General features: G+C 36.7%; 2 protein-coding genes across 4 annotated transcripts in view; one reads left to right on the top strand and one right to left on the bottom strand.

Annotated features, from left to right (window-relative positions):
- The window catches only part of LOC115306879 (olfactory receptor 8D1-like), a 4,451-nt gene extending 549 nt beyond the window's left edge, over positions 1-3,902 (top strand). Inside the window, exons 1-2 of one of the 3 annotated variants that reach the window (XM_029957456.1) lie at positions 15-34; positions 2,990-3,902. In XM_029957456.1, the coding sequence (XP_029813316.1) occupies positions 15-34; positions 2,990-3,902 (933 nt within the window). Of the gene's footprint in view, positions 1-14; positions 35-2,966 lie in introns of those variants that run through there. The other 2 variants (XM_029957457.1, XM_029957458.1) reach the window with 2 other exon arrangements.
- Positions 3,903-22,135: 18,233 nt separating this feature from the next.
- Positions 22,136-23,074, bottom strand: LOC115306717 (olfactory receptor 8D1-like). Its single transcript, XM_029957253.1, has one exon. The coding sequence runs from the start codon at positions 23,072-23,074 to the stop codon at positions 22,136-22,138; it is 939 nt and encodes a 312-aa protein (XP_029813113.1).
- Between the last annotated feature and the right edge of the window lie 4,479 nt (positions 23,075-27,553).

Raw genomic sequence — 27,553 nt, 5'->3', positions numbered from 1 at the left:
AAAAAAAAAAGAAAATGTTGCTATTAACATCAGGGTTCATATATACCTTCAAATCAGTATTTTTGTATCCTTTGGGTAAATATCTAGCAGTGAAATTGCTGGATTGTAGGGTAGTTCTATTTAAAAATTTTTGAGGAACCTCCATACTGTTTTCCAAACTGGCTGCACCAGTTTGCATTCCCACCAACAGTGTAAGAGGGTTCCCTTTTTTTTGCATCCTTGCCAATATCCGTTGTTTCCTATGTTATTAATTTTATCCATTCTTATAAGTGTGAGGTGGTATCTCACTGTAGTTTTATTTTGCATTTTCCTGATGAGTGATGCTGAGCATCTTTTCATGTGTCTGTTAGTTATCTGTATGCCTTCTTTGGATAAATGTCTATTCATGTCTTCTGCCAGTTTTTTAACTGGATTATTTGTTTTTTGGGTGTTGAATTTTATAATTTCTTTATATATATTTGGATACTTTATCAGATATGTCATTCTCTTATGCTATGGAATCATTTTTAATCTTCTTAACACTTGGGGGTAAAAAGTTTGATGTTTATTTTAAACACCCCAGAGATCAATAAGAATGCCACTACATTGCCAACAAATATGTGTTTTGTAATTGGTTCTCCCCTATAGAATCCAACCATGGGGATGACAAGCCCCTCAGGGGGACTTTTGCTTCAAATCACCTCTTTCAGATCCAAATAGATTCAAATAAAACTTTCCTTCGATAATAGAGGACTGAGGGTCAATGAAATTACTTTCTTGCTGTGCTTAGTTAAGCTATTATTACCCTTCATCAATACTTCTTGATTCCTATGCAGCATCAATTCCATGATTTTGCCAGAATAAGTGAGATTCTAGGCCATTAATGTTTGATGACAAAGTTATCTTATAAATGTGTGTGTGTGTGCACATGCATGTACTATGTGAGACCAAACAAAAAAGTCATGTAGGCCCAGCATCACTTTACCTGGTGGTAATATTCAGGTAAGTTATTAAATTCTATCTGCCTTTAAATTTTTTTAAATGTTTATTTATTTTTGAGAGATTCGGTGAAAGTGGGAAAGGGACAGAGAGAGAGGGAGACACAGAATTCTGAAGCAGGCTCCAGGCTCTGAGCTGTCAGCACAGAGCCCAATGTGGGGTTTAAACTCAAAAACCGTGAGATCATGACCTGAGCTGAAGTTGGATGCTTAACTGACTGAGCTGCCCAGGTGCCCCTAATTTTATCTACCTTTGATAAGATATTATAATTACAATTATAATTGAGACTGAAGTTTGGAAGGCAGTTAAAAATTCTCATTATGTATGCTATTTGGACAAGACTGTATGGGCAGTAAGTGCTTCATGACAGATGAGCTCAAAGAGTGCAATGCATGAAAATCATTTCTCCTCTATAATTCTTTGCCTGCTCTCCTGATCTCAAACTCTTGCTTTTTGTCCCAATGAGAAATCAGGTCATATTAATATTTCTCATTTATATTGAATTTTGAAGTTTACAGATAATTTTTACATGCATTAATAATGTAGTATTACAGGGCTTAATCAGGAATTCCTCTTTTAATAAAGGACACTGACATTAACCTACTAACTATCCAACATCTCTGAGCTAGCAATGGTCATGACTATGAATAAGTCTTTGTTGGGTGAAAAAAGAATAAGCCATTTCAAAAATATGTATATAGTATGAATTTTCTGTTTTAAGATGAAGAAAGTAGAGTTTATATAGGAGAAGGAATTTAGAGTCACAAAACTAAGAGATGATCATGTGTAAAAATGAATCTAGTTTGATATGATGTAGTACACTCAGCTCTTCAGCACCTCCCAATGACTAAGCCACACCTATACTATAAGAAATTATAATATATGCTCTAAAAGAGTCACAGAATGCCTTTGGAGAGAGAGAACTCAGAGCAGTAGAAGTAATATGGAATCAGAAACAATTTCATGGAGGAAGATAGTTTTTTTAAAAATGAGGTTTAATGAATTGTATGATAACAACCTTTAAAATCCATGAGCTGATAAGACCAAACATATATATTTTAATTTTTTAATTAAATTCAGTATAATTTTAATTCTTGTATAGTTAATATACAGTGTTATTTTAGTTTCATGTATACAAAACTGTAATTCAACACTTTCATACAGCACTCAGTGCTCACCATGAAAAGGGTACTCCTTAATACCTACCACCTATTTCATCCATCCCCCTGCTTACCTTCCCTCTGGAAGCCATCAGTTTGTTCTCTATAATTAAGAGTCTGTTTCTTGGTTTACCTCTCTCTCTCTCTCTCTCTCTCTCTCTCTCTCTCTCTTTTCCATTTACTTATTTGTTTTCTTTCTTAAGTTCCACATATGAGTGAAATCATACGGTATTTGTCTTTTTTTTTGACTGGTTTATTTCACTTTGCATCATAATCTCTACCTTCATCCATATCATTGCAAATGCCATGATTTCATTCTTTTAATGGCTGAATAATTTTCCATTGTATGTGTGTATAAACTCTGTGAGATCGTGGTCAGACACTGAATGAGCAAATTAAAGATGCCAAAGCCAAAGGGGAATCCCAGGGATACCAGTAAGGGAGAGGTTAAGTTCTGAGACATCAGAAGAGAACACAGGTTGCTGCAAATTAAAAAGCAGCAAAATCTGGCAGCAGCACTGTACAGTTTCTCTAAAGGTGACTGAATAACACGGGATTATTTTTCATTTATAGGAGAATCTAAGATTCAATTTGTGGAGACAAAATTATTTTTACTTCTATATGTCGCATGGAAGCAGTAAAGGCTGAAGCCAAATGAACCACCAACGTCTTGATAAGGGTTTCAACTAAGATTTTAGTCCTTGGTTTTCAGAAATTCTGTGTTAGTTAGAAATTATGTAATTCATTAGATCTTGGATTGCTAAATTCTGTCAGATGACAGTGTTTGTTTAATAAGAACCTCTTCCCTGAACCACTCAGCTCATCACAGCTGGGAGAAAAATGGATACAAGAAACCATTCTTCGGTAATGGAGTTTATCCTTGAGGGGTTAACAGACCAGCGAGGACTCCAGCTCCCCCTCTTTTTCCTGTTTCTATTGATCTATGTGGTCTGCATGGTGGGAAATTTGGGTTTGATCTTTTTAATCAGGGTCAGTTCTCAGCTTCACACACCCATGTATTATTTTCTCAGTAATTTGTCCTTCATAGATCTCTGCTACTCTACTGTCATAATTCCCAAGATGTTGGTGAACTTTGTGTCAGAGAAGAATTTCACCTCCTTTCCTGAGTGTATGGCCCAGCTCTTTTGCTTCTGCTTCTTTGGTATTGATGACTCCTACATGCTGACAGCAATGGCATTTGATCGTTATGTTGCCATCTGTAACCCCTTGCTCTACAATGTCACAATGTCCCCAAGAATCTGTTCTCTACTGGTCACCAGTGTGTATACAGTGGGGGTCATTGGAGCCTTGGTCCACACCAGCTACATATCTAGTCGATCCTTCTGTGGAACTAACATCATCCACCATTACTTCTGTGACATCCTCCCTCTTCTGAATATATCTTGCTCAAGAGACTACACCAAGGAACTCTTGGTGATGATTTTGGTTGGATTCAATGTATTTGTGTGTGCTTTAGCCATCTTCATCTCTTATGCCTTCATTCTTTCCAACATCTTACGGATCCGCTCAGCTGAAGGTAGGTCCAAAGCTTTCAGTACCTGCAGCTCCCACCTTGCAGCTGTTGGGGTCTTCTATGGCTCCATCATTTTTATGTATTTTAAACCATCTACAAGTGACATAATACAGGAGAAGGTGGCCTCTGTGTTTTACACCACAGTGATTCCCATGCTTAATCCCCTTATCTACAGCCTTAGGAATAAGGATGTCAAAGAATCCCTTAAAAGAATTCTCAATGGTGGGTAACTTTCTGGGTCTGTGTAGAAAAGAGCACTTTTTAAAAGAAATAGCACCTTTTCACACAGATCTTACCTTATGTTCTATTTCTTCTTGTTTTTAAGTGTAACCATTTAGTTGCAAATCAAGGGCTTTCTTAAATGAAAATGTCCTTGGTTTTCAGAAGTTCTGTGTCAGTTAGAAATTATGTAATTCATCAGATCTTGGATTGCTAAAGTCTGTCAGATGACAGTGTTTGTTTAATAAGAACCTCTTCCCTGAACCACTCAGCTTATCACAACTGGGAGAAGAATGGACACAGGAAATCATTCTTCTGTAATCGAGTTATCCTTGCGAGGTTAACAGACCAGCCAGGACTCCAGCTCCTTCTCTTTTTCCTGTTTAGTGACACTCACTTTCTCTTTAGGTGCCCCTACTCCCAGTACTCAATGACCCTTTACTCTCTTTAGTCTAGCCATTCAAGAAACAGACTTCCTAACCTACACTCTTATCCACTCTAAATATATATACATCAGAAAACTTCCTTTCTGTAATTGTTCTTGCTAACCTGGAAACTCCTAATCAAAACTATTTTAAAGTTGCAGTGTCTAATGATGGCTGAATGTGTAAATCCCCTCCGGAACTGGCATTACACAAGAGGGCTAAGGAAGCAATGGACATTTGTTAGTTGAATTTTAAGGGAATCTAGTTGCTAGTAAACAAGAAGAAACAGGATTTTCAAAAGACTTCTAGCTGTTGTTATAACCACTGAAAATAAGATCTGTCTTGTGGAGAAGTCAAACAAGGTGAAGGCTGGGGAGAGGGGTGACAGAAAGGGACAAAATTATATGTTATTTTAAAATTTTCACTATAACTTTAATTTTTATTTATTTATTCTGACAGAGAAAATGAGAGAGGGAGGGACAGAGAGAGAGGTAGGGAGAGAATCCCAAGCAGACTCCCCACTGAGAGCGCCCCACAGAGCCCAACATGAACCATGAGTGAGATCATCTGAATGGTGAAATCATTTCCTGAGCCAAAATCAAGAGTTGGTCACTTAACTGACTCAGCCACCCAGGCACCATTAACTTTCACTAAAATTTTATTTTAATCAATTAGTTAATTAATTAATTTTTAACATTTATTTTTGAGAGACAGAGACAGAACATGAGCAGGGGAAGGATAGAGAGAGGACACAGAATTTGAAGCAGTATCCAGGCTCTGAGCTATGAGCACAGAGCCTGATGCGGGCCTCACCCATAGACAATGAGATCTTGACCTGACCTGAATTTGGATGATTAACCCACTGAGCCACACAGCCGCCCCAATTTTCACTATAATTTTAATTTACATATTTTATTTCCAATTATTGTATACTTTGACTCTTTTCTGTTAGATCTCAAAATGACTTCCCTTTGGTTAATTCCCTTAATTATTCACTATTTATTCTCCCACCATTAAGAATAATTCCTGAGCCTCACTACAGCATTAAAATGCATTCATTCAGTCCGTCAAAAATATTTTCTGTGCAACTATGTGTCAGACAAACAAAATTTTCTATCCTTGCTGGAAGCAAATAATTAACCCATGAACAAGAAAACATGTATTACCTAGTGAAGATCAGTGTTATGGGATAAACTAAAGCAGAGAAGGGGGATGGGCACTGGAAGGAGGAGAAGCCTGCTCTTTTAAACCCAGAGGTCAGACTCTGAGAAATCTGATATTTCCTAAAAACCTGAAGGAAAAAGGGAATCAAGCTATGTGACCAAGAGAAGAAAACTCCAGGCAAAGAGAACATCAAATATAATCTCTGAAAAGCGGAGCATGTTGGGGCACTTTTAAGGAACTGTGGTTTGGAGAGTGTGCTTTAAAGAGACTGGATGAAGGGCTGAGTCATGAAAAGTGATATCAAAGGGATGGTGGAGGAGGGAGACAAAATCTGTAGGGCCTGAAGACAAGTTTGAAAGGTTTGACAGTCCCTCTAAGTGAAATGGGAACCCACTGAAGGGTTTGAACAGAAGAATGATCTGATCTGATTAATAGATTATTCTTGCTCTTTCCACTGAATGGACCTAGTTGCACTGAAATCCAAGTAACAAAGTGCATGCATATTCTCCAATAATAATTTGGTTTCTAACTATCACATCCCACTGAAAGAAACCAGGACTTCCTGGAGAAATGGTAGATTCCAGGGTGGGGTATCTTAAGTTCAAGATGAGTCTAGAATATCTTAGCACTGCACAGAATAAATTAGTGCCCCAAATTTATGGAGATGTGTCAAAAGGAAAGAGCCTACTGGACAAATTTAGGACAATTTGAACATCAAAATGAATGGCTTCTGAGAATCGATAGGTCCTTACTGACACAAACATAATGACAATAAAATAAAGAGTAAAAGGAAAAGGGAAAGCTCTTTACTGGACAATATCAATAAATAAATTCAAAAGAAATTATATAATTAGAAACTCAGAATATTACAGTGACCATGCTAATAACTGAATTAGGTAAGAATCATAAATGAAAACTCCACATTAAGTCTTTGGTATTTTTGTATTAGTAAATAATTGAAGGAATTTTGATAATTTTCTTCACTTAGAGTCTATGAAGATAAAGGAGGTGAAGTGTTCTATGTTTCTACTTTATGCCTAAACCCTTTAGAATTTTTCTACCTCATTTATTAAATAATCTTGATATTATCAAAATGCAGTAAGTTCTAGAAAAATAACACAGGTCTCTAATGGTAGTTAATATATCTAATGTAACTTATTATCTTAGTGATAAAACCTGAGACTCAGATAAGTTCTCCTTTTCCTCTCCATTTTCCCTTCTCCTACGTTTTATTTCTGTTTGGTCTCCCCAACTCTGTATATTCACTGTCTTATGCCCCACATCCCTTTCCAACCCTGCATATATGAATGAGGGTACTTTCTGTTTAAGTTCCATAGTATCTATTTACATAATATTGAAAGGAAGAAACAAAAATGTAAACCTGACTTACCAGTAAGAATGATAAACAGAAATTACAGATTACTAATCTGACATATATAAAATGAAATAAAAAATAGTTTTTAAAAAATACATGAAATGAACATCAAAATATGGCAGTGAGGGAAATTGGTGTATTCACAAAATTGTGAGGATTCTTATAAATACCATCATTTTAGAGATAAACAGACTGATGCTGAGTACAAATCCATATTCCTTTTCTTTTTTCCTAAACACCATTAGGAATAAATACTACATAAGTGGAAGAGAATAGGAAGAGACATAACATACAACCAGTACTGACTCACTCTAATATAGATGTTCCCAATCCTTTTTTTTTTAATCAGAGACTGTTTATGTGGCCAAATGAAGAATTAGATTCTTTCTTAGAATAATGTTTCCAACTGTATAAAAAATATATGATTAAAATTATAATAAACTATTAAGATTTTATTTAAAATAAATTTGTGGCTTCTTTATTAGTGAATTAAATCCCAAGATCTAGTAGCGGTCCCCAAAATTACTGTAATTGAAGTAGTAGTGGATACAAATGCTCATGATCAGTACCCCATTTTATCCTAAGAACCCCTCTGACATATGTATAGCAACTTCAATGTGATAGGAAAATAGATGTGATTCTAGCGGTGACAAAGTTATAGATAATTACGTATTTTAACAAGACCAGTTAGTAAGATTCTTGCTTGAAGGTAATGTAAAAATTTAAGGAGAGATTAGTGAAAATAAACTTCCTATTCATGTTTTCATTCCTGTAAATCCCAATTTAAGAAGTGCGTCTCTAATGGAGGCAGTCTCTAGGGTTCCATACTCAGTTTTAGCAAGGAGCTGAATTCTAAGACTCTCCCAGTGAGCATAACCTCCTCTCCTGGGTGGATGGAGTGAATTCTGATTCAACACATGTAACAAAATCTCAGGAAAAAGCACAAGACCCTACTCGTTAAATATGAGACACACAAAATTCTCTTCTTCATCTGCCCCCATACTCCCAAGGTTAAGGAAAAGTGCAAAAAATACAGTAAGTTTTTAAATTATACCTCAAAGGGGAGAACAAATAGTTCTCGGATAATCTGGAAGGGGATTCTGTGGAAAGCACACACTATGTATAGCATAAATACACAGAAGTGGCTGTATTGGGAATGAGCAAATGAAAATGATCATGCATGGCAACTCCAAGGGAGGAAGGAAATAAGGAAAGTGAACTAAACAGACAAAACCACCAGTTTTTGTCAAGGACCACTGCACATATCCAAGAACACCCCTTCTCTTTCTAAAGAGACAGCAGGTACCTGTTCAGTGGGGACACAGCTCCCATAACACCATGGATATATATGCTTTGGGTTATGATAATCAGAAGCTAGGCAATTTCTTCCATTTAAAATTGGGTTACCTTGCTTCTTCTATGATGATGAAAATATATAAAATATTTTTGTTTATGAAAGTTTGTATTGTGCAAAACCATTTTAATAAAATGATTTTGACCTGTTCTTCTATGTATCTGGGTGTGTATTTGTCTCTGTATTATGATTACTTGTGTGTGTATAAGCAAATGTGAGATGACTTTTACTCCTCTCTCAATTTACTTTTATCTTACTTGAATATCTTTTCAATTAGTATAAATCATTTAGAAAAATATTTAAGTGATTCTAAAAAAGAAAATATCTCTAGATTTAACCAGATCAAATAAAACACTGTCATCTGTTCCCTATGCAATATGCCAGAAATTTTTGTTTCATTTTTCAGTAATTGTTGCTGCTGTTTGGTGTGTGTGTGTGTGTGTGTGTGTGTGTGTGTGTGTGTGTGTGTGTTAGATTGTTGAGCCAGGAAAGGGGTGTGCTGAAAATGAAACAGAATACCACTATATATTGTCTTCTTAACTTTCACTATATTGAAGAGTAAGTGCAGCATTAAAACAGAACTGATGGTATGAAGACAATCAGTAGAATTGAGAGAGACAGTAGTTACTATTGAGACTGCTTTCCCAACACTTAATAAAACATGATATCCATCACCAAGGGCTCCAACACTGGAAGATGCTGTCTCAGCTCAATCCATAATTGCTGAGAACCTATTTGTTCCAGACACTGGGTAATCTTTGACGGTATAAAAATTATTGACAGCTTTGACCTACTCAGATACTGGCCAACAATATTGAACATCAAATTGTATTGCTTTATTGTTTTTGCATATTTTATGATCCTCTTTAGCTAAATGTAACAGTATCCTGACATGGAAAGTACAGTCATAATTCTGAACACGATTAAATTACAATGTAGTTGTAGTATAATAATTCATCAGCTTATATTTACAACCTGTTTAAATTCAATGATTAGCTGTTTTCCCTGTCACAATAATCACAAGGCAATTACCAATCATATAAACATAACTTTTTAAAATCCTGTAATTTTTCTTTTTCAAGTTTCATATTCTCTGCTTTCTGAAGCAAATGACAGGTGCAATTATTCCAACATGATTGAGTTTTTCTTTGAAGGATTAACAGACCAAACCAGAAATCAAGCTTCTTTCTTCCTCTTTAGATCCTTTCTAGGGATCTAGGGGTCCCTATGGAGGGAAATTTCAGCATATGATCCTGCAATCCCTTCCTATTTCAAGCTCCAATCTCCCATATACTTCCTCCCACCAATAATTTGTCATTCCTAGATTTCTTCCATTGCTCACTGTGACCCCCAAACTCCTGGGGAATTCTGTATGGGAGCAAAATGTTATCTCCTATCCTGGTTGTATGACGTAGTGTTTTTTTTTCCTTCTTTTGTTTCATTTTGTTTGCCATTGCTGAGTTCTTTGTGCTCTCTGCCATGGCACATGATAGATACATAGCTATCTGTAGTCCATTGCTCCTCAGTGCCACCATGTCCCTAAAGATATGCAATGTGTTGGTGACTGGGGTCTATATGGTGACAGCATTAGGACCTGTAGCCCACATGATCTCCGTAATCAAGCTTTCTTTCCTTTTGTGGGGAAATATCATCTGCCATTACTTCTGTGTCATACTTCCTCTCCTAAATCTCTCCTGCCCCAGGATCTACCTAAATGAGCTCCTCATGATCCTTGTAGGTGAATTCGGTCTGATGGCAACAGCTATCATCATCATGTTCTCCAACATGCTTTGAAAATCCGCAGCTGCAGGCAGGTCCAAAGCTTTTAGTGCCGGCAGCTCTGATTTACAGCTGCTGGAGGTGTATGGGTCCATCATATTTATGCATTTGAAGCCAATTTCCAGTAGCAGCAACATGGCTCAGGAGAAGGTGGTCCCTGTATTTTACATCACTGTGATCCTTATTGATCTATTGCTGAATCCTTTGATATGTAGCTTGAGAAATAAGGATGTCAAGAATGTGCTGAGAAAAGTCATGGGGAAGAGATGTGTAGCACTGCGGGGTAGTAATCCTGGTAGTAGTGGGCTTTTTCCCCTTAAACTAACTTTCTTTTCTGTTTCTTAAAAGTAACATCCTGGGGGCACCTGGGTGGCTCAGTCGGTTGAGTGTCTGGCTCTTGATTTTGGCTTGGGTAATGATCTTATGGTTTGTGGAATGGAGTCCCGCTACCGACTCTGTCCTCACAGTGAGATTCTCTGTCTCCCTCTCTGTCCATCATCCCCTGTGTGTGTGTACACGCTCTCTCTCCCTCTCTCTCAAAATAAATACTTGTTTTAAAAAGGAACATCCTGTTTTTATCCCTTCCACCATAACTGCCAGATATTACCCTTTTGTTGGAGTCTGTGCAAACACACACACACACAAACATCCCTCGAGCAAACTATCACATGATATTATGATTCAGGGGATTCATGATGAAGTTTATTTTGAAAAATTCTTCTTAGGTGAATTTTCATAGTCCTTCTTCTCTATTGAGAAAAACTGGGGTAGAATATTTTCCCAATGAGGTGGGGGTGTAAAGCATTCATCTTCTGCCTCACATAACCAGCGATATAACACATACGGTAAATACTATCAAAGTAGGCTGTGACAAAAGATAATAATCTTAACCATTTATCATGGAGTGAGACATTAAAATAACTGTATACTTTGCTGACTTGACAAGAATAAATATATAAGTACAATTTATAAGAAGGACTCAAAACCCCAGCAAAAGCATTAACCAGACACTTCACAAATAAGATAGAATAAACATATGAAGACATATTTAGCATCACTGGTCACCAAGGAATGCCAATGACAACAATGAAATACTAATGCATACATAGTAGGCTACTTAAAATTAAATAAAACAAAAATGCATGAAACCAAGTGTTGGATAAAATGTGGATCAACCTTAAGTCTCAATCATAGGTAGTTGTTGAAAACATAAGATGTACACCATATTAGAAAACAGTTTGGAAACTTCTTTCATTTTCTACTGTTTATTTATTTATTTTCAGAAAGAGAGAGAGAGAGAGAGAGAGAGTGAACAGAGGAGGGGCAGAGAGATAAAGACAGAGATAGAATCCCAAGCAGGCTCTATGCTCAGCACAGAGCCCACTGTGGGGCTCTATCTCATGACTGTGAGATAAAGACCTGAGATGAAATCGAAAGTTGGACACTTAACTGATTGAATGACCCAGGCACTCCAGTTTGGCAATTTCTTAAAAATTAAACATACTATTGGGGTCCTTGGGTGGCTAGTGTGTTAAACATCCAACTTTTGATCTCAGCTTGGGTCATGATTTCCGGTTAGTGGGATTGAGCCCCTCATGGGGGCTCTGCACTGAAAGGGTGGAGCTGGCTTGGGATTCTCTCTCTGCCTCTCTCTCTCTCTGCCCCTCCCTCACTCATTCTCTCTCTCTCTCTCTCTCTCTCTCTCTCTCTTTCTGTGTGTGTCTCTGTCTCTCTCTCCTTCTTCTCTCTCAATAAATAAAGTTTAAAAAAATTAAGCATATGACCATCATACTACCCAGCCATTCCACTACAAAGTACTGATTCAAAATAAATAAAAATATATGCCCTGATAAAGAGATGACACAAAAAATTCATACAAGCTCTATATGTAAAATTCCAAAACTAGAAACAACCCAAATAACCACCAACAGATAAATGAATTGTGGTATACCCATATAATGGAATCCCACACTTCCCCAAAGAGGACATCCAGATGGCCTACAGGCACATGAAACAATGATCAGCATCATTCATCATCAGGGAAATACAAATCAAAACCACACTGAGATACCACCTCACACTGGTCAGAGTGGCTAAAATGAACAAATCAAGCGACTATAGATGCTGGTGAGGGTGTGGAGAGATGGGCACCCTCCTACACTACTGGTGGGAATGTAAACTGGTGCAGCCGCTCTGGAGAACAGTGTGGAGGTTCCTCAAAAAACTATCGATAGAACTCCCTCATGACCCAGCAATAGCACTGCTAGGGATTTACCCAAGGGATACAGAAGTGCTGACGCATAGGAGCACATGTACCCCAATATTCATAGCAGCACTGTCAACAATAACCAAATCATGGAAAGAGCCTAAATGTCCATCACCTGATGAATGGATCAAGAAGATGTGGTATATATACACAATGGAGTACTACATGGCAATGAGAAAGAATGAAATCTGGCCATTTGTAGCAAAGTGGATGGACCTTGAGAGTGTCATGCTAAGCGAAATAAGTCAGGCGGGGAAGGACAGATACCATATATTTCACTCATAGGTCTAACAGGAGAAACCTAATGGAGGACCATGGGGAGGGGAAGGGGGAAAGAGAGTTTGGGAGAGAGAGGGTCACAAATCATTGGAGACTATTGAATACTGAAAACGAACGGAGGGTTGAAGGGGGAGAAGGAGGGGGGGAAAGCGGTGGTGGTGATGGAGGAGAGCACTTGTGGGGAAGAGCACTGGGTGTTATATGGAAACCAATTTGACAATAAACTATTAAAACAAAATAAAAATTAAAAAAATAAAAATTTAAAAAATGGAATCCTACTCAGTAAAAAAAAAGAGAGAGAGAGAGAGAGAGAGAGAGAGAGAGAGAGAGAGAGAGAGAGAACTGAGGGATATATATGAATGAATTTGAAAATAATTATTCTGAGTGAAGAAAAGCAAGACATAAATGAATACACACTGTATGATTTCACTTACAGGAAATTAAAGAAAATGCGAACAATGTACAGAAACAAAGTGCAGATCAGTTGCCTAAGGACAAAGGTCAACATAACCTTTTGAGAGTGAATGAAATGTTTGTTATCTTGTGTGTGGTGATGGTTTCAAGATATACACACGTGTCAAAACTCATCCAAGAATACATTTTATATATGTGCAGGATAGTGCATTTCAATTACATTTCAACAATTTGATGTTGAACATGCATAGTTCTCTACAGTTGGAAAAATGGTCTAGAACCATAAAAAGTCTTTGCAGCATTTTTATTGGGGTTGCATTAAATTTGTAAGTTAATTAGAATTGACATCTTTGTTTTTTTTAATTTTTAAAAATGTTTATTGAGAGAGAGATTGAGAGAGCGAGAGTGAGAGAGCAAGCATGTGTGAGGCAGAGGAGGGGCAGAGAGAGGGAGACAGAGGATCTGAGGCAGGCTCCTAGCTGAGTTGTCAGTGCAGAGCCCCATGAACTGTGAGATCCTGACCTGAGCCAAAATCAGACGCTTAACTGACTGAGCCACCCTGGCACCCCAAGAATTGACATCTTTAAGTGTGGAGTCATCCTATTTAAGAACAATAAATGTCTTTTCCTTTGTTCAAGTCCACTGAATGTTTCTCTCCTTAGGTTTGGCACATGTTTTCTTAAGCTCATTTATATCATCCTGTTGCTATTTTAAGTGAGGTTTTCTAAGTTATTATATATACCCTGTAACTAGTTATCATTTTTGTACTGATGTTTTAATGTTAATTTATCTCCCATTACCTTATTGAATTTTTATTGTTAGTTTTATCATTAATTCTCTAGGGTTTTCCAAGTATGCTATCATATCACCAGCCAAGAAAGATAATTTTATTCTATTTTTCCTTATTCTTATACCACTAAGATTGATTTATCATGTTTAATTGCAGTAGCTAATGATTTTAATAAAATCGTAAATTATGATGGGGTAGTGGACACACTTCGTTTGTTCTGGATTTTAGTAGAAGGGCCTCTAACACTTCCCATTAAATAAAATGTAAGTTATGGAATCAAGGTATATTTATTTTATTATGTCAAGGAAGTATACATTTCTACTTTATAGAGTATTTTTAATAAGGACTTATAAAATGTGAACTTTGTCAATGGCTTTTTCATATATATGGAGATTTCATGTTTTTCTCTTTTCTGACATTTATTAAGTATTATAGAATCCTATTATTGAAAAATCTTTCATTTTTGAAATAAATCCTATTTGGCCAGGGCACATTATCTTCTTATTTGTGCTGGATTCTGGGTTAGAAATATAGTATTTAGGGGCATCTGGGTGGCTTAGTCTGTTAAGCATCTGACTCTTGATTTCAGGTCATGTCATGATCTCATAGTCATGGGATCAAGCCCCACACTGGGCTTCATGGTGTGTGTGTGAGGCCTATTTAAGAGTCTCCCTCTCTCTCTGCCCCTCACCTGCATGCACCTGCATGTGCTCTCTTTTGCTGTCACAAAAAAGAGAAATATACTTTAATAGTTTTGCTTTGATATTCTTAAATGTTATTTTTTCATAATGTTCCTTTTTGTTCTTATTAGTTCTGGGTATCATGTGTTACTTTCTTCTTTAAAAAGTTTGGAACTTTTCCCTATTTGTATTCTCCAGATTTTTTAAATCATTGGGACTATTTTGGTTTTTGAAGTTTTCTAGAATTGTCCTTTGAAACAATCTGGTGTTTCAGATTGTTCAGGGTCTGGTGTTTTTCTCTGGAGTAGTTTGTTGATAACTTTAATCGTTAGTGGAAATTGATCTCTGTTATCATTGTTAGTAATACAATTTTAGCAAACTATCTTTTTCTAGTAAACTAGCCCTTTTAACTAAGTTTTGAAGTTTATTTGCATAATCTCATTTTTTTCTCATGGTTGGCTTCAATTGCTTCTGTTTTAATGACTTATTTTGTTGCTCATTTCTTATTTTGCATATTTATATAGTCTCTTTTATCTTGATTAATTCAGCCAGAGACTTACATTTTTAAATTGTTTTTTCTAAAGTCAGTAGGATTTTGATTTTCAAATCATGGTTTTTCTGCCCTCTAATAATTTCTTCTTTTTTTACATGCCTTTGGTGATTCTTTTCTGTTGAATTACAACCACCAAATCACTACTGTTCTTATTTCTCTTACCATAGTTGAATTTTGTGTGATAGATCTTCATATGTATTTTATGGACAAGATTTACTCTTTGAGATAATTTCCTGTAATCTTAGTCCACCCATGGTCTCTTCTGTAGGTACAGAGACATGTAGTTTTTAGTTTCTTCAGGAGAGGCAAAAAGAAAGAGATTGTGTGTCCTTTTTCTTTAAGCTTTCTTTAATATTTCTTTTATTCCAGGTTTTTCCTTTCACTGCTGGCTTTTCTTTTCCCTTTTCCTTCCAGACTCCAAAATCTTTCTCTTCCTTTGTTTAATCCTCGTCTCTCCTGGAAATGTTGCATCACTAGGATTACATCCTTGAATACTGTGTGCATTTCTTAGGTTTCTTCCCTATAGTTAATGTTCTAGTTTACCAGGTCTACTTTTTCAGTATTTTTTTTTTTTTTTGTATTTAAGATGGACCTTTTACTTTTCAGGGACCAATATCTTTGCTAGAATCTAGAGTCATTTTACAGGCAATTTGAAGTTGGTAGTGTTCTCTATTATCTAGCTAAACTGAAGTGTTTATGTGGTTTTACCGGTTCTTCTAGTTGATCCATGTAGCTTTTAGGAAGATGTATAGAGAGATTTAAATTTAAGCAGGTATCATTACCTCAGCTACCCCAAAGTTCTGGATAAAATATTTTGCAATGAAAAAGGTATTGCCAAAGAGACAAAGTTGAAAAGATTCACAATACCATGTGCTGACAAGGATCTTGGGTAGCTGGAACTCTCATACATTGGCTGGTGGCTGCATGGCATTACCAACCACTTTGGAAAACAGTTTGACATTATTTTCTAAGTGTCAATATTTTCTAATGTTAAATAAGCTACTATATAAACCCAATAGACATATACCCAGGAGTGGGTATATACCCAAGAGAAATGAGGATATATATCAACCAAAAGACAAATGAAAGTATATTCATGGAAGCATTAATCATAATAGCTCCAAAATGAACACATTATCAAATATCCATCAAACAGGAGAATGGGTAAAAAAAATGTTTATTATTTATACAAGGGAGACTGTACAAACATGCTACAACATGGCTAAGTCTTATAGGAAAATTCTTGAGTAATATAAGCTAGACACAGATGAGTATATACTGTATGTTTCCATTCATGTGAAGTTCAAAATGAGGCAAAACTATCCAATTGTACTAATGCTACCTCCTAGAAGGAAGTGGGCACTGACTGGGAAGAAGCATGAGAAAGCCCTTGAGTATGACGCTAATATTCTATTTATATCTTTATCTGATAGTCACTAAAGAAGTATAAACATAATTAAAAGTTCAAAGAGCTGTATTCTTGTGCATTTTATGTATACACATATATAAAAATTCATGAGATGCACTGGAAAAACTCTTCAAAATGCTTGTGGTAGAAGATAAGACTACTTCAATACCTCTGCCCTCAACAATATCTCTGCACACACAAAAATAAGTTTTAAGTCATACCTACAATATTATCCTTATAAATATGCATGCTGTATGATTATTGTAGCTGGAAAAAGAAAGAACGTTAATGTATTAGCGATTTTTTTTATCCTAGTGATTCATGTATGTGCATGCAATTTGCCATGCATGTCTTTATTTTTTTATTTATTTTTTCATGCATGTCTTTTTATATTTTAATATACATTGGATATATTCCCTATCACAAAGTACTGCTCTAAGACTTCTTTTTTTATTCTATTGTTATATTTATACCATATTTTATTTAAGCTTATATCTCTGTGAGTTATTTAATTCAGTTTATTTTTTCAATTTCAATGGCACAGCAATAAATATCATGGTAGCTCTATCTTTGCCAATATCACTTTTATTTTTTAAGCATACATGCTTAAAAATAAGTTGGTAAATGCTCATAAGAATTTAAAATTTAAAAAATTATTAATGTTTTTATTTTTATTTTTTTGAGAGACAGAGAGAGAGAGAGAGACAAAGCACAAGTGGGGGAGGGCAGAGAGAGAAGGAGACACAGAATCTGAGGCTCCAGGCTCTGAGCCATCAGCACAGAGCCCAAAGCAGGTCTCCTGTCGGGCCCACCAAGTTTTCTGTCTGCCTCAGGCAAGGATTATCACTCCCTTGAGTGAGCCAGTAAACAAGATTTGCATCTGGAGGCTGGAGATTGCCATTTCCTGGTCAAAATAACTTTGGCGACTGTCTTGCTGAGCTAGAGTGAGTGGCCAAGGCACACAAAAGATCAAAACCGTATTCAGTGTTAGTTCTCCATCCCCCAAGATTGCTGAGGCAAAGTCGGGGTGCTTCTTTGATATGCATTTGACTCTGTAGCCTGCCTAGGTCAGCTTGCCATGTCTTCCTCCCCTGAAGACTATATAAAGAACAGTTCTTTGAATAAACGCTCTCTTTCGCCTGATTGGAGAACCGTGAGTTCTGTCTTTACTCTTTGCGTCTCCCTCTCCTGCCCCCTTTTTCTCTCCCTCCCTCAGGAGAAGGACCCGCGACGATTCTCCGCCCTGCTGGTCGGTGGGGGCGGTTGAAACAGGTACCGCCGATCTCCGGGGAAGAGCGGCCCCGGCCTTAGGGTTACGACAGTCTCCAACTCACAAACTGTGAGATCCTCACCCAAGTCGAAGTCAGACGCTTAACAACTGAGCCACCCAGGTGCCCCCAAAATTTACAATTTAGTATATTTAATATATACTATCACACAGCCTTACAGAAACTAAAATGGATACTTAAGTATGCATATTACTATTGTTTTATTTGAATTTTTATTTCTAATATAGTTGAGAAGTTTAATGAGCTAATTTGCATTTATATTATTTTTTTATATGTTCACTAAACAATTTTTGGCTAATTTCCTATGGGGTATTAATCTTTTTTATATAAATTTATAATGATATTTCATATATTTTTATTTTGGCCACCTAAAATCCTTTTGCTCTTTTCCATTGGTTCTGACTTTTCCTTCTGGAGTAAGAATCATCCTAATAAATTTTACAGATAAATGTTTTTAAGCATAGAAAAATCTCTGTCATTTTCCATAACACTTACTTAAAATTTGTCATAATTCTGAACCTTCCGTCTTTCTTGATTCTATTTTTATTCAGCATAGACTTGCCATTTTCATTTTCCAAAATTGCTTGGAATCTGTTTTTCTAAATTCTAGGAGTCCATCAAAGGGGAATGAGACACCCCTCCCTCTGTGGAGGAACCCCTATTACTCTAACTCTCCAGACCCACTTCCTACCCTAAATCAATCCTTCTGGGGAAGTAGAATGACTTATTTGAGTGGTGAATTTCAAAGGAGAAACTATTCCTGTCTTTTTCACTTGCTTTTTGAAAGTTAGCATACTTTCAGAAAGAATAAATAATTGGCTTCTCTTTCTCATACCTTTAGGTAAAAACTTGTAGAAATCCAAAATTTTCTGTGATTAGAATAGTAACTTTGCTGACTTGTCTAATTCTAGAGCTTAGTTTTAAGAGGTTTGTTTGCCCCAAAGTATACCTTTACCCAATAATAAAGATTTAATAAAGATATTTTGGTCTTTGTTTGGCAGATTATTTACCTTTTCTATTAGTGCAGAAAAAGGGCTTTGTATTTTACTTTCTCAAACTACTGTGCCTTGTATATTGACTCAGGGCTCTGAAGAAGTTAAGAGGAGAAGTAGATTTAGGAGAAACAGTGTACCTAGGAGTTGTAGGGTTTTGATAAAGAGGAGGATTTTGACTCAGTGGCATGAAGTCACACTTATTTTGCAATATTTTTATAGTTTATAGTTTATGCATAACTTTTAACCAAAAAGATCCCAGAAAATGGATGAGTCTAAAGTTCCACAAGGTAGAATTCTAACCTTCATAGATGCAATACAGATTTGTTCAAAGGTGAATGAATAATTTTATGCAGGTGTACATTCATTTTTCCAGAGGCCACACTGCTAGTGGTGAGCCTTAAGCAAAGGCAAATGGCTCAGTAGAGGTAAAGTCCCTCAAAAACTGTGAGCTAAGTCAGTGTCCACAAGCCATATGTCCTATGGTCCTCAGCAAACATAGGCTGGTAAATTGAACCAATCTCATAATTGCACAAGCCAATATTGCTGCAGTTTAAATTTGGGCACAGAAGACGCTTTTCCCAAATAGGTAATGATTTCATTATAGGGAAAAGAAAGGCTTTTCATACTAACTTTTGTTAGACAGTAGGGGGTGGAACAATTAATTGTTGTTTTCATTCTATTTTTCAGCCATGATGTCAAGAAATATTCAGTTCCAAGACTTATATGCTTGGAATACAAGGCGGCTTTAAATTGTATCACTCTTTTATGTTGCCTTAACCTGCCTTTGTGACCCAGACTTGGAACTGTGGAGAAGAGCCTAACCTCAAATTCTTGGGGCTTTTATACACAGGCTCAAGAGTTAGCTTCCACTGAGTGGGTTCAACTTCTCCCTAAGTTTCTTAAATATATAAGCTCTGACTAGGGCTTTAGCTTCCCATCATCTAATCAGGAGCTTCCCTTTAAATGGGTGGTAAATTTCATTAATGAACCAATAATAATGGGATGGGTGTTTACCATAAAAAGAATATTCTATCTTATATTGAGAAAAAAAACAGCTCAATGAAATTATTGCAAACCTAAAGACTAAGAAGGTAGCTTAAAGATCTGTACTTGAAACATTCAAAAATTTTTTAATATTTATTTTTGAGAGAGAGAGAGAGAGAGAGAGAGAGAGAGAGGGAGAGAGAGAGAGAGAGAAAAAATGTGTGAGGTGGAGGAGGGGCAGAGAGAGGGAGACAGAAGATCCAAAGCAGGCTCTGCCTTGATAGCAAACAGCCTGATATGGGGCTCAAACTCAGAAACTGCAAGATCAGGACCTGTAAAATCGGATACTACCTAACTAAGCCATCCAGGTGGCCCTGGAACATTCTATTTCTAGGAATCAAGTCTGTTTAGGAAATTCATGATTTCTAGATGTCGCTGCTACATAACAGAAGTAGTATTAAAAAAAGGGAATCAAAATAAAGTAAAATAAGTTAATTAAACTACAATAAGGGGGGAGAAGAAAGAGAGAGAAAGGTGGGAAGGGAAGGGAAAGGAAAGGAAAGGAAAAAATAAGTATCTGGTGGAAAATAATTTGAAAGCCAGGAGCTTTGATCCCGGAAATTATTCATTGCAATATTAAAGCCATTGAAAAACAGTAAATAGCACATGTTTGTCTTAAAGATAGAAAGATCTTCAGGGATAAGAAGGCTTGAGAAGATACAGATATTACCTGACTCTGAGAAAATATATGAAAGAAATATATGGAGGAAGACATAAAGAAGAAAAGCCATATTAAGGGGCTGTTGGTTAAGACCATGATGAACATCCAGAACCTCATGAAACAAACCATTGGGAGGATGTATTCTTGGTGGCATTATCAAAAAGGAAGGAGCTAAAGATAGATAAACCTTGTTAGAACAGTGGGATTTTGGCAGATCCAGATCTACTGATTTTATATTTCTCGAGTAGAATAATTTCCCAGGACAAAATCTAGAGAATAATACTGCAAAAACCATATTGGCAAAGGCAAAAAAAAAAAAAAAGGTAATTGGAGAAAGGCACCTCATTTCAACTGCTGGTTTAATATATAACAATGGGTGAAAAGAAACAATGAGATGGAAGTTAAAATTCTATAGAACATTCCTTGGAGGGAGAGGTAAACATCTGAGGGATTCAAAACATCCGAGGCATATTTCATTACAACCTCCCCCCACAACAATAAACACACACACACACACACACACACACACACACACACACACACACACGGAGAAGAAATGTTACATGAGACCCAAGATGTGAGAAAACCTGGTAAAGACATTTTCTAGAGTGTGTGGTACTTATTTTACAGTTAGAGCACAAGCTTGGACACATCAACAGCCTCAGTTCAGCAATCTCCAACTGAAACAAATGTGGAGGTTACATCTTCCTCGTGAGACAGGTTTCACAAACTTTATTGCAACAAATAGTGGAAACCCCACAGAGTCCTGAAAATGTCTGCTCATAGGTCGCTTAGCCATGTCATGAGAGAGAGACAGAAAGAGGGAGAGAGAGAGAGTAAGGGAGAGAGTGGACAAAGAAATGGAACAGAAATGAAGATATTTTGAGTATGCTGAAAAAAAAGAGTAAAAGCATTTTGCCATTCTTGTTATGAAGTTGTTTTTGCATTCTACTTTCTTTTCTTTTTTCTTGTGTATTTGCCTCATTCCCTGCAGAATTAATAGAGATACATGGGGCGCTTGGGTGGGTTAAGCATCTGACTTAGGCTCAGGTCATGATCTGGTAGTTGATAGAGTTTGAGCCCTGCACTGGGCTCTGTGCTGACAGCTAGCTCAGAGCCTGGAGCCTGCTTTGGACTCTGTGTCTCCCTCTCTCTTTGCCCCTCCCCCATTCATGCTGGCTCGCTCTCGCTCTCGCGCTCTCTCTCTCTCTCTCTCTCTCTCTCTCTCTCTCTCTCAAAAATAAACAAACATTAAAGAATTTTTTAAAAAAAAGATTTAATGGAGATCCCTAAATTCTATTCCTGAAACCAATTATTGCCCTATAAGTTAACTAACTATAATTTAAATAAAAACTTGAAACAAACAAAAAGAATGGATATCTGGGATGAAGTTACGTACCTCTTACCATTCATATCAGTGGACTAGTCAGCACCTTCTACACAGCAGGTATTCAATAAGCAAACACAGGATATTAGGAATAAAAAAATACTGGAGAAAATACGATTTCATATTCTTCTAACAGTAAGTTAGAAAAAATAAAACTATCTAAACCTCAGTTTTCTTGTCTGAAAATAAGAATACTGATACCCGTTGTACTACGTGCCTTTTTATTTCATTGAGAAAATGGAATTAGTTACAGATGGGGAGGTATTTTAACGATCCAGATAGGATGCATACTATAACAGAATAACAAGGCAAAATGAACAAAATGAACATTCTTCACTAGAACCTTCCTTTCTCCCATCTAAAAATCTCCAAAAGCAAGGCTCATTTCCTCAGCAAAACCTTCCTCAATGCTTTCTTTGCATCCTTGTTTCTCAGACTGTATATTAAAGGGTTCAGCAAGGGGATCACCGTGGTGTAAAACACTGAGGACATCTTCTCCTGTTCCAGGGAGTTACTGGAAGGGGGCTTGAAATACATGAATGTGATAGACCCAAAGAAGATCCCCACAGCCATGAGATGAGAGCTGCAAGTTCCAAAAGCTTTGGATCGGCCCTCTGAGGATTGAATGCGAAGGATGCTGTAGAAGATGAAGGCGTAGGAAATGAAGACCGCTAGGGTGGGCACCAAGGTGTTAAATCCCGCAATGATAAAGAGCAGAAGCTCATTGAGGTGTGTGTTGGAGCAGGAGAGATTGAGGAGAGGAAGGACATCACAGAAGTAATGGCTGATGATGTGGGATCTGCAGAAAGACAGTTTCATCATGGCACTCGAATGGGCCATGGCAGAGAGAAAGCCCAGGATGAAGGCAACTAGCACGATCAGTGAGCAGACCCGAGGGGTCATGATCACGTTGTAAAGCAGGGGGCTACGGATAGCAACGTAGCGATCATATGCCATCACAGTCAGGAGGTAACCCTCAGCCACTACAAAAACTACAAAAAAAAAAAAAAAAAAAAAGAGCTGTGCCATGCATTCAGAATAAGAGATCATATTCTTCTTCCCTAAGAAGTTCACCAGCATTTTGGGGGTAATCACAGAGGAATAGCAGAGATCGATGAAGAACAAGCTGCTGAGGAAGAAGTACATGGGGGTGTGAAGCAAAGGGCTTACTGCAATCAGGAGAATCAATCCCAAGTTCCCCACCACTGCCACTATATAGATTCCCAGGAAGAGCAGGAAGAAAGGCAGCTGGAGTTCTGGCTGTTGTGTTAAACCCACTAACACAAACTCAGTTGCTGTGGAATGATTTCCTGCAGCCATTCTTCTCTAGAGATCTCTGTGGAAATGGACAATAAGGAGTATATTAACATGGATCTTTACTTTCAGTCTAAAAACCACACTTGAAAAAGGAAGGTCAACAGGAACAATGACTAAATCATAGCTCTCATTATCATTGGTCCTTCTCCCTAAAGCACCCTGTGCTATTTTTATATTAGTATACACTTTTTCTTTTCCTTTGTTTCTCCCTTCCATTCACAGAGTCTTTAACGAACTTCTCCCCAGTTAACTTTCTATGTGCTTATATAATTTTACACACACACACACACACACACACACACACACACACACACTCACACACACGTTTTGTCCTTTGCTTAGACTGCAGGATAATATTATTATATACAACTTATCTTTGCATCTTCCCTTCTCATTCAAAAAAACTTTTAGAATTTTCTTCCAAGACAACTGATGATTATAAATAGTGGTGTAATTAATATTCAGTGATATAGATATACCGCTATATATTACATCTTCTTATTGATGTGTTAAATTTTTTCTGGATTAAAAAATTGCTACTATTAAATACATTGTCACTTAAAAATGTACACTTTAAAATTTTGTGTACACATACATATACATATTATTGTTTTATTTCCATGGAATAATTTCCCAGGAGAGATATTTATGGGTCAAAGAGTTTATACAGTTTTACTTTATATAAATAGTACAACATCAATTTCCAGAAAACTATAATAAATATATTTTTGATAGCAATACATGAGTGCCCTTTTTCCTGTATCCCCACTAGCAATATGTATTATCTGCTTTTGCCAGTGGGTTGAGTGTGCCATGATAAGTCATTATTGCATTAATCTGTCATTTTTTGGTCTTCTAATGGATTGATGATTGATAATGAGTGAGAATGATACCTTCTTCAAAGAAATATTGTGATACAATATTTTAAAGGTTCATTATCTAAAAACACTATAATGTAATTTTTAAAAAGAAATATATTCACTGTTAGAAAGGAATAAGATAGGAAGAAACAGAAATATAGTGCCTTGGTATGCAGAAAAACATGTATGTTTCTTCTTCACCCTAGATTTTTCAGCTTGGTATGATGGTGAAAATATTTTAAGCATTGGGTTGGTTAGGGTTTTAAACATTTGTGTCTCTAGATTTGGAAATTTTGAGAGGAGGTGGAAGTGCTGAGCCATTTAGGGGGAGATGGGGTTTAGAAGGCTCTTTATCTCAAACGATGTAAAGCCCTTTGGCAAGTGCTTCTGAAGCCAGGTGGAAACAAAGCATTCGCTAAACAAGATGAATGGACTCTTACTCTATGTCCTATTGGCCTGAGAATATTTCTTCAAGGTAGATGGGAGGTAGGATTTATGTTTAATATTCTACTCAATCATTAATACTATAGATGCAATTGTGTCTGCCCTTGAATCTATAACTCTTAGAGACTTGTTGCGTAGGCTGGTGTACAAGAAGATAAGGAAAACTAATAAATGGATAAACAGGAAGCAGTTCAGAGAAGCAAAACTTCAGAATCATATGGAAAGTGCAGTGACATTCTCTGCACAAGAGCTAGATAAGCACAGCTGCAGGAGGCTCTGACTCAATTTATTCAGAAGTGACAAGGCAACATTAATGGAAAAGGAGAAGCGACGACATAACCAGGTGGAAAGGAGAGTGGGGCAAATGCTCCTGGTAAAGCCAAAGAATTGCACATGGTTAGTGCCATTGCCAGTCGCCAACTGCCATAAATGAACCTGGACACTTACCTGCAACTGAACAGACATTGAAGTTCACAGTTACTTTGCTTATACACGGATTCTTGCTATAGCCAAGAAAGAGCAAAGCTTCTGCTGCCGCCTAATGGGCATGTTTATATATCAATGATTGAATTATTTGGTTTGCTAAAAGCAAGGCATCGAAATTCATCTGGTAGTATTAACTCTCTGGATCTTGAAGCAAATCATACTTAGTTTCCCTCATCTTAAAAGCAAGAGAGTAACATGACATGCGATCTTTATTTGAGGTTTATCAAACATAGGGATATTATTTGAAGTACTTAACTCTCCTGCACACAGAAGTCCCCCAAGACTTATTGAGCCAAGAGATTACTGGTGTGCTACTGCCTTTCATAAGGCTTTACAAAAATAATATCCTCTCGCCTCCCTCCCATTGCTATATCCCAAGAGTAGTAAATTTCCTAAAAGAGGTTTCTTATTTTATATTTTCATGTTACCAGAGGGGATTCTGAAACAGAGAAATTAGATCAATGATTCCCAGAAGTCTGCAATCAGGTGGTGGTTCTTCACTACTATTTCATCACAGTTAAAAAAAAAAAAGGAGAAAAATAATGAAATGTAAGTTTTTTCTTAAAGCTAAAGACTGTCCCTTATTTTTCCTTTTTTATGGTAGTAAACATATATATGACATAAAATTTACCATGTGAATCATTTTAAGTGTCTAGTTCTACAGCACTAAGAACATTCACATTGTAATACAGTCATCATTCCCATCCATCTACAGAACTTTTTCATCTCCCTCAACTGAGACTCTGCACTCATTAAACAATAATTCCCCATCCTCCCTCTTCCTAGCCCCTGGCAACCAATTTTCTACTTTCTGACTCTATGGATTTGATTACTCCAGGAACTGCATATGAGTGGAGTCATACAATATTTCTCTTGTGTTTGACTTATTTCATTTAGCATAGTGTCTTTGAGATTCACCAAAGTTGTAGCAATTGTCAGAATTTATTTTTAAGGCTGAATAATTTTCCATTGTATGTGTATGCCATATTTTGCTTATCTATTTATCCATTAATGGAATGTAGATGTTTCCACCTTTTGGCTATTGTAAATAATGTTGTTATGAGCATTGGTGCATATAGTGTTATTTTGATCAAAATAATTGTGTTACTCTGAGACTCAGTTTCTCATCAATGAGGTAACAGACTTAAGGAAATTATTTCTCAAATTTCTTCATGCTGTAACTTTTATAATAAGGAAGACTCATACCAAAAGCAGAAGGGCCTTTTTTGTGTGTGATCCAGCCGGTCTTTTACACCGAAATCATGTTAAAAATACTTTATTTTTTTAAATTTTTTATTCAAATTCTAGCTAGTTAACATACAGTGTATTATTAGTTTCAGGTGTACAGTATAGTGATTCAATACTTCCACACAACACCTGGTACTTCTCATAAAAAGTGCCCTCCTTTATTTCCATCATTTATTTAACCCATCTGCCATCCATTTTCATCCCGATAATTGTTCATCATGAAGAGGTAGAAAGAGCCCTGAGATGATATTCAAGAGATTCTAACTCTGGTCCTGGCCCATGATCTGTGTTTCATTTTCTCATCTGCAAAATAATCCTACCTACTTCACAGGAGATTCATAAAATTAGATAATATATAACACAAAATTAGTTTTGTAAATTATGAAGCACTATGAGAAGGAACTAATAAACTCTATAACAAACCTCAAAGATAGCCCAGAACATATGAAAAATTAATATTCTGCCATTCATTTAATTTCTTTTCACACCAGCACAGATAGCCTCCTGGACAAAATTATTCTTATGGAAGCAATTGTGGGGGAGGATTGCTGGCCAAGGGCCTGTTTCTGCTATCTTAGAAACTATCTGACTAAAATCAAGAAGGGCAAATAAAATGGAAGTGACTCTACTTTTTTTTTCTTTTTTTGAGAGAGGCAGAGAGAGAAGGAGAGAAAGAATCTTAGGGTGGTGAGCCCAACGCAGGGCTGGCTCAGTCTCTTGGTTATGAGATAGTGACCTGAGCTGTAATCAGCCCAGAAGAGACTACTTTTAATCCAAAGAATCAAACAGTTCCATGAGCTAAATGAAGTGAGATAATTATGACTGGCTCCAGTAATGATGCTCAATGAATAATCTTTTCTAGGCATTCAGACATGTATCCTGAAAGAATTACAGTTCATATTTTGTGGTTTTATGATTAATAGAGTTTGAGTAATTTTTTTTCCACACTCTTGCTTCAACTAGTCTTAAGAATCCTAGACAGAACATACGATTTTATTATTCTTTTATGTTAATTTTTTAATCTTTTATATATTTAAAGTTTATATTTTTAGTTTGAGGGGGGGAGAGGAGGGGCAGGGAGAGAGAGTAGAGAGAGAGAATGCCAAGCAGGCTCCAAGCTCAGCATGGAGCCTGATGCAGACCTCCAGAACATGTAATTTTAAATTAATCTCATAAGCCCTTGTTTCCCAGGGGCTCTGTGGGAGGTTGAAAAATGTTTCCCAAAGGATATTTACCTCCAAATTCCTGAAACCTAGGAATACTACTTTTTTTTTAATGTCAAAAAGGACTTTGCAGATATGACTCAGTTAAGGATCTTCAGAGAGGAAGAATATTCTGGGTTATCCAGGTAGGCCCTAAATGCAATCAAATATATGCTTATAAGAGAAAAGCAGAGGAAGACTTTACACAGTAGAAGAGGAAGCAATGTTACCACAGAATAAAG

This window comes from Suricata suricatta, chromosome 11 (genome assembly GCF_006229205.1).
Source record: "Suricata suricatta isolate VVHF042 chromosome 11, meerkat_22Aug2017_6uvM2_HiC, whole genome shotgun sequence".
Taxonomy (NCBI): domain Eukaryota; kingdom Metazoa; phylum Chordata; class Mammalia; order Carnivora; family Herpestidae; genus Suricata; species Suricata suricatta.
This window is presented reverse-complemented; position numbering and strand designations above follow the sequence as displayed.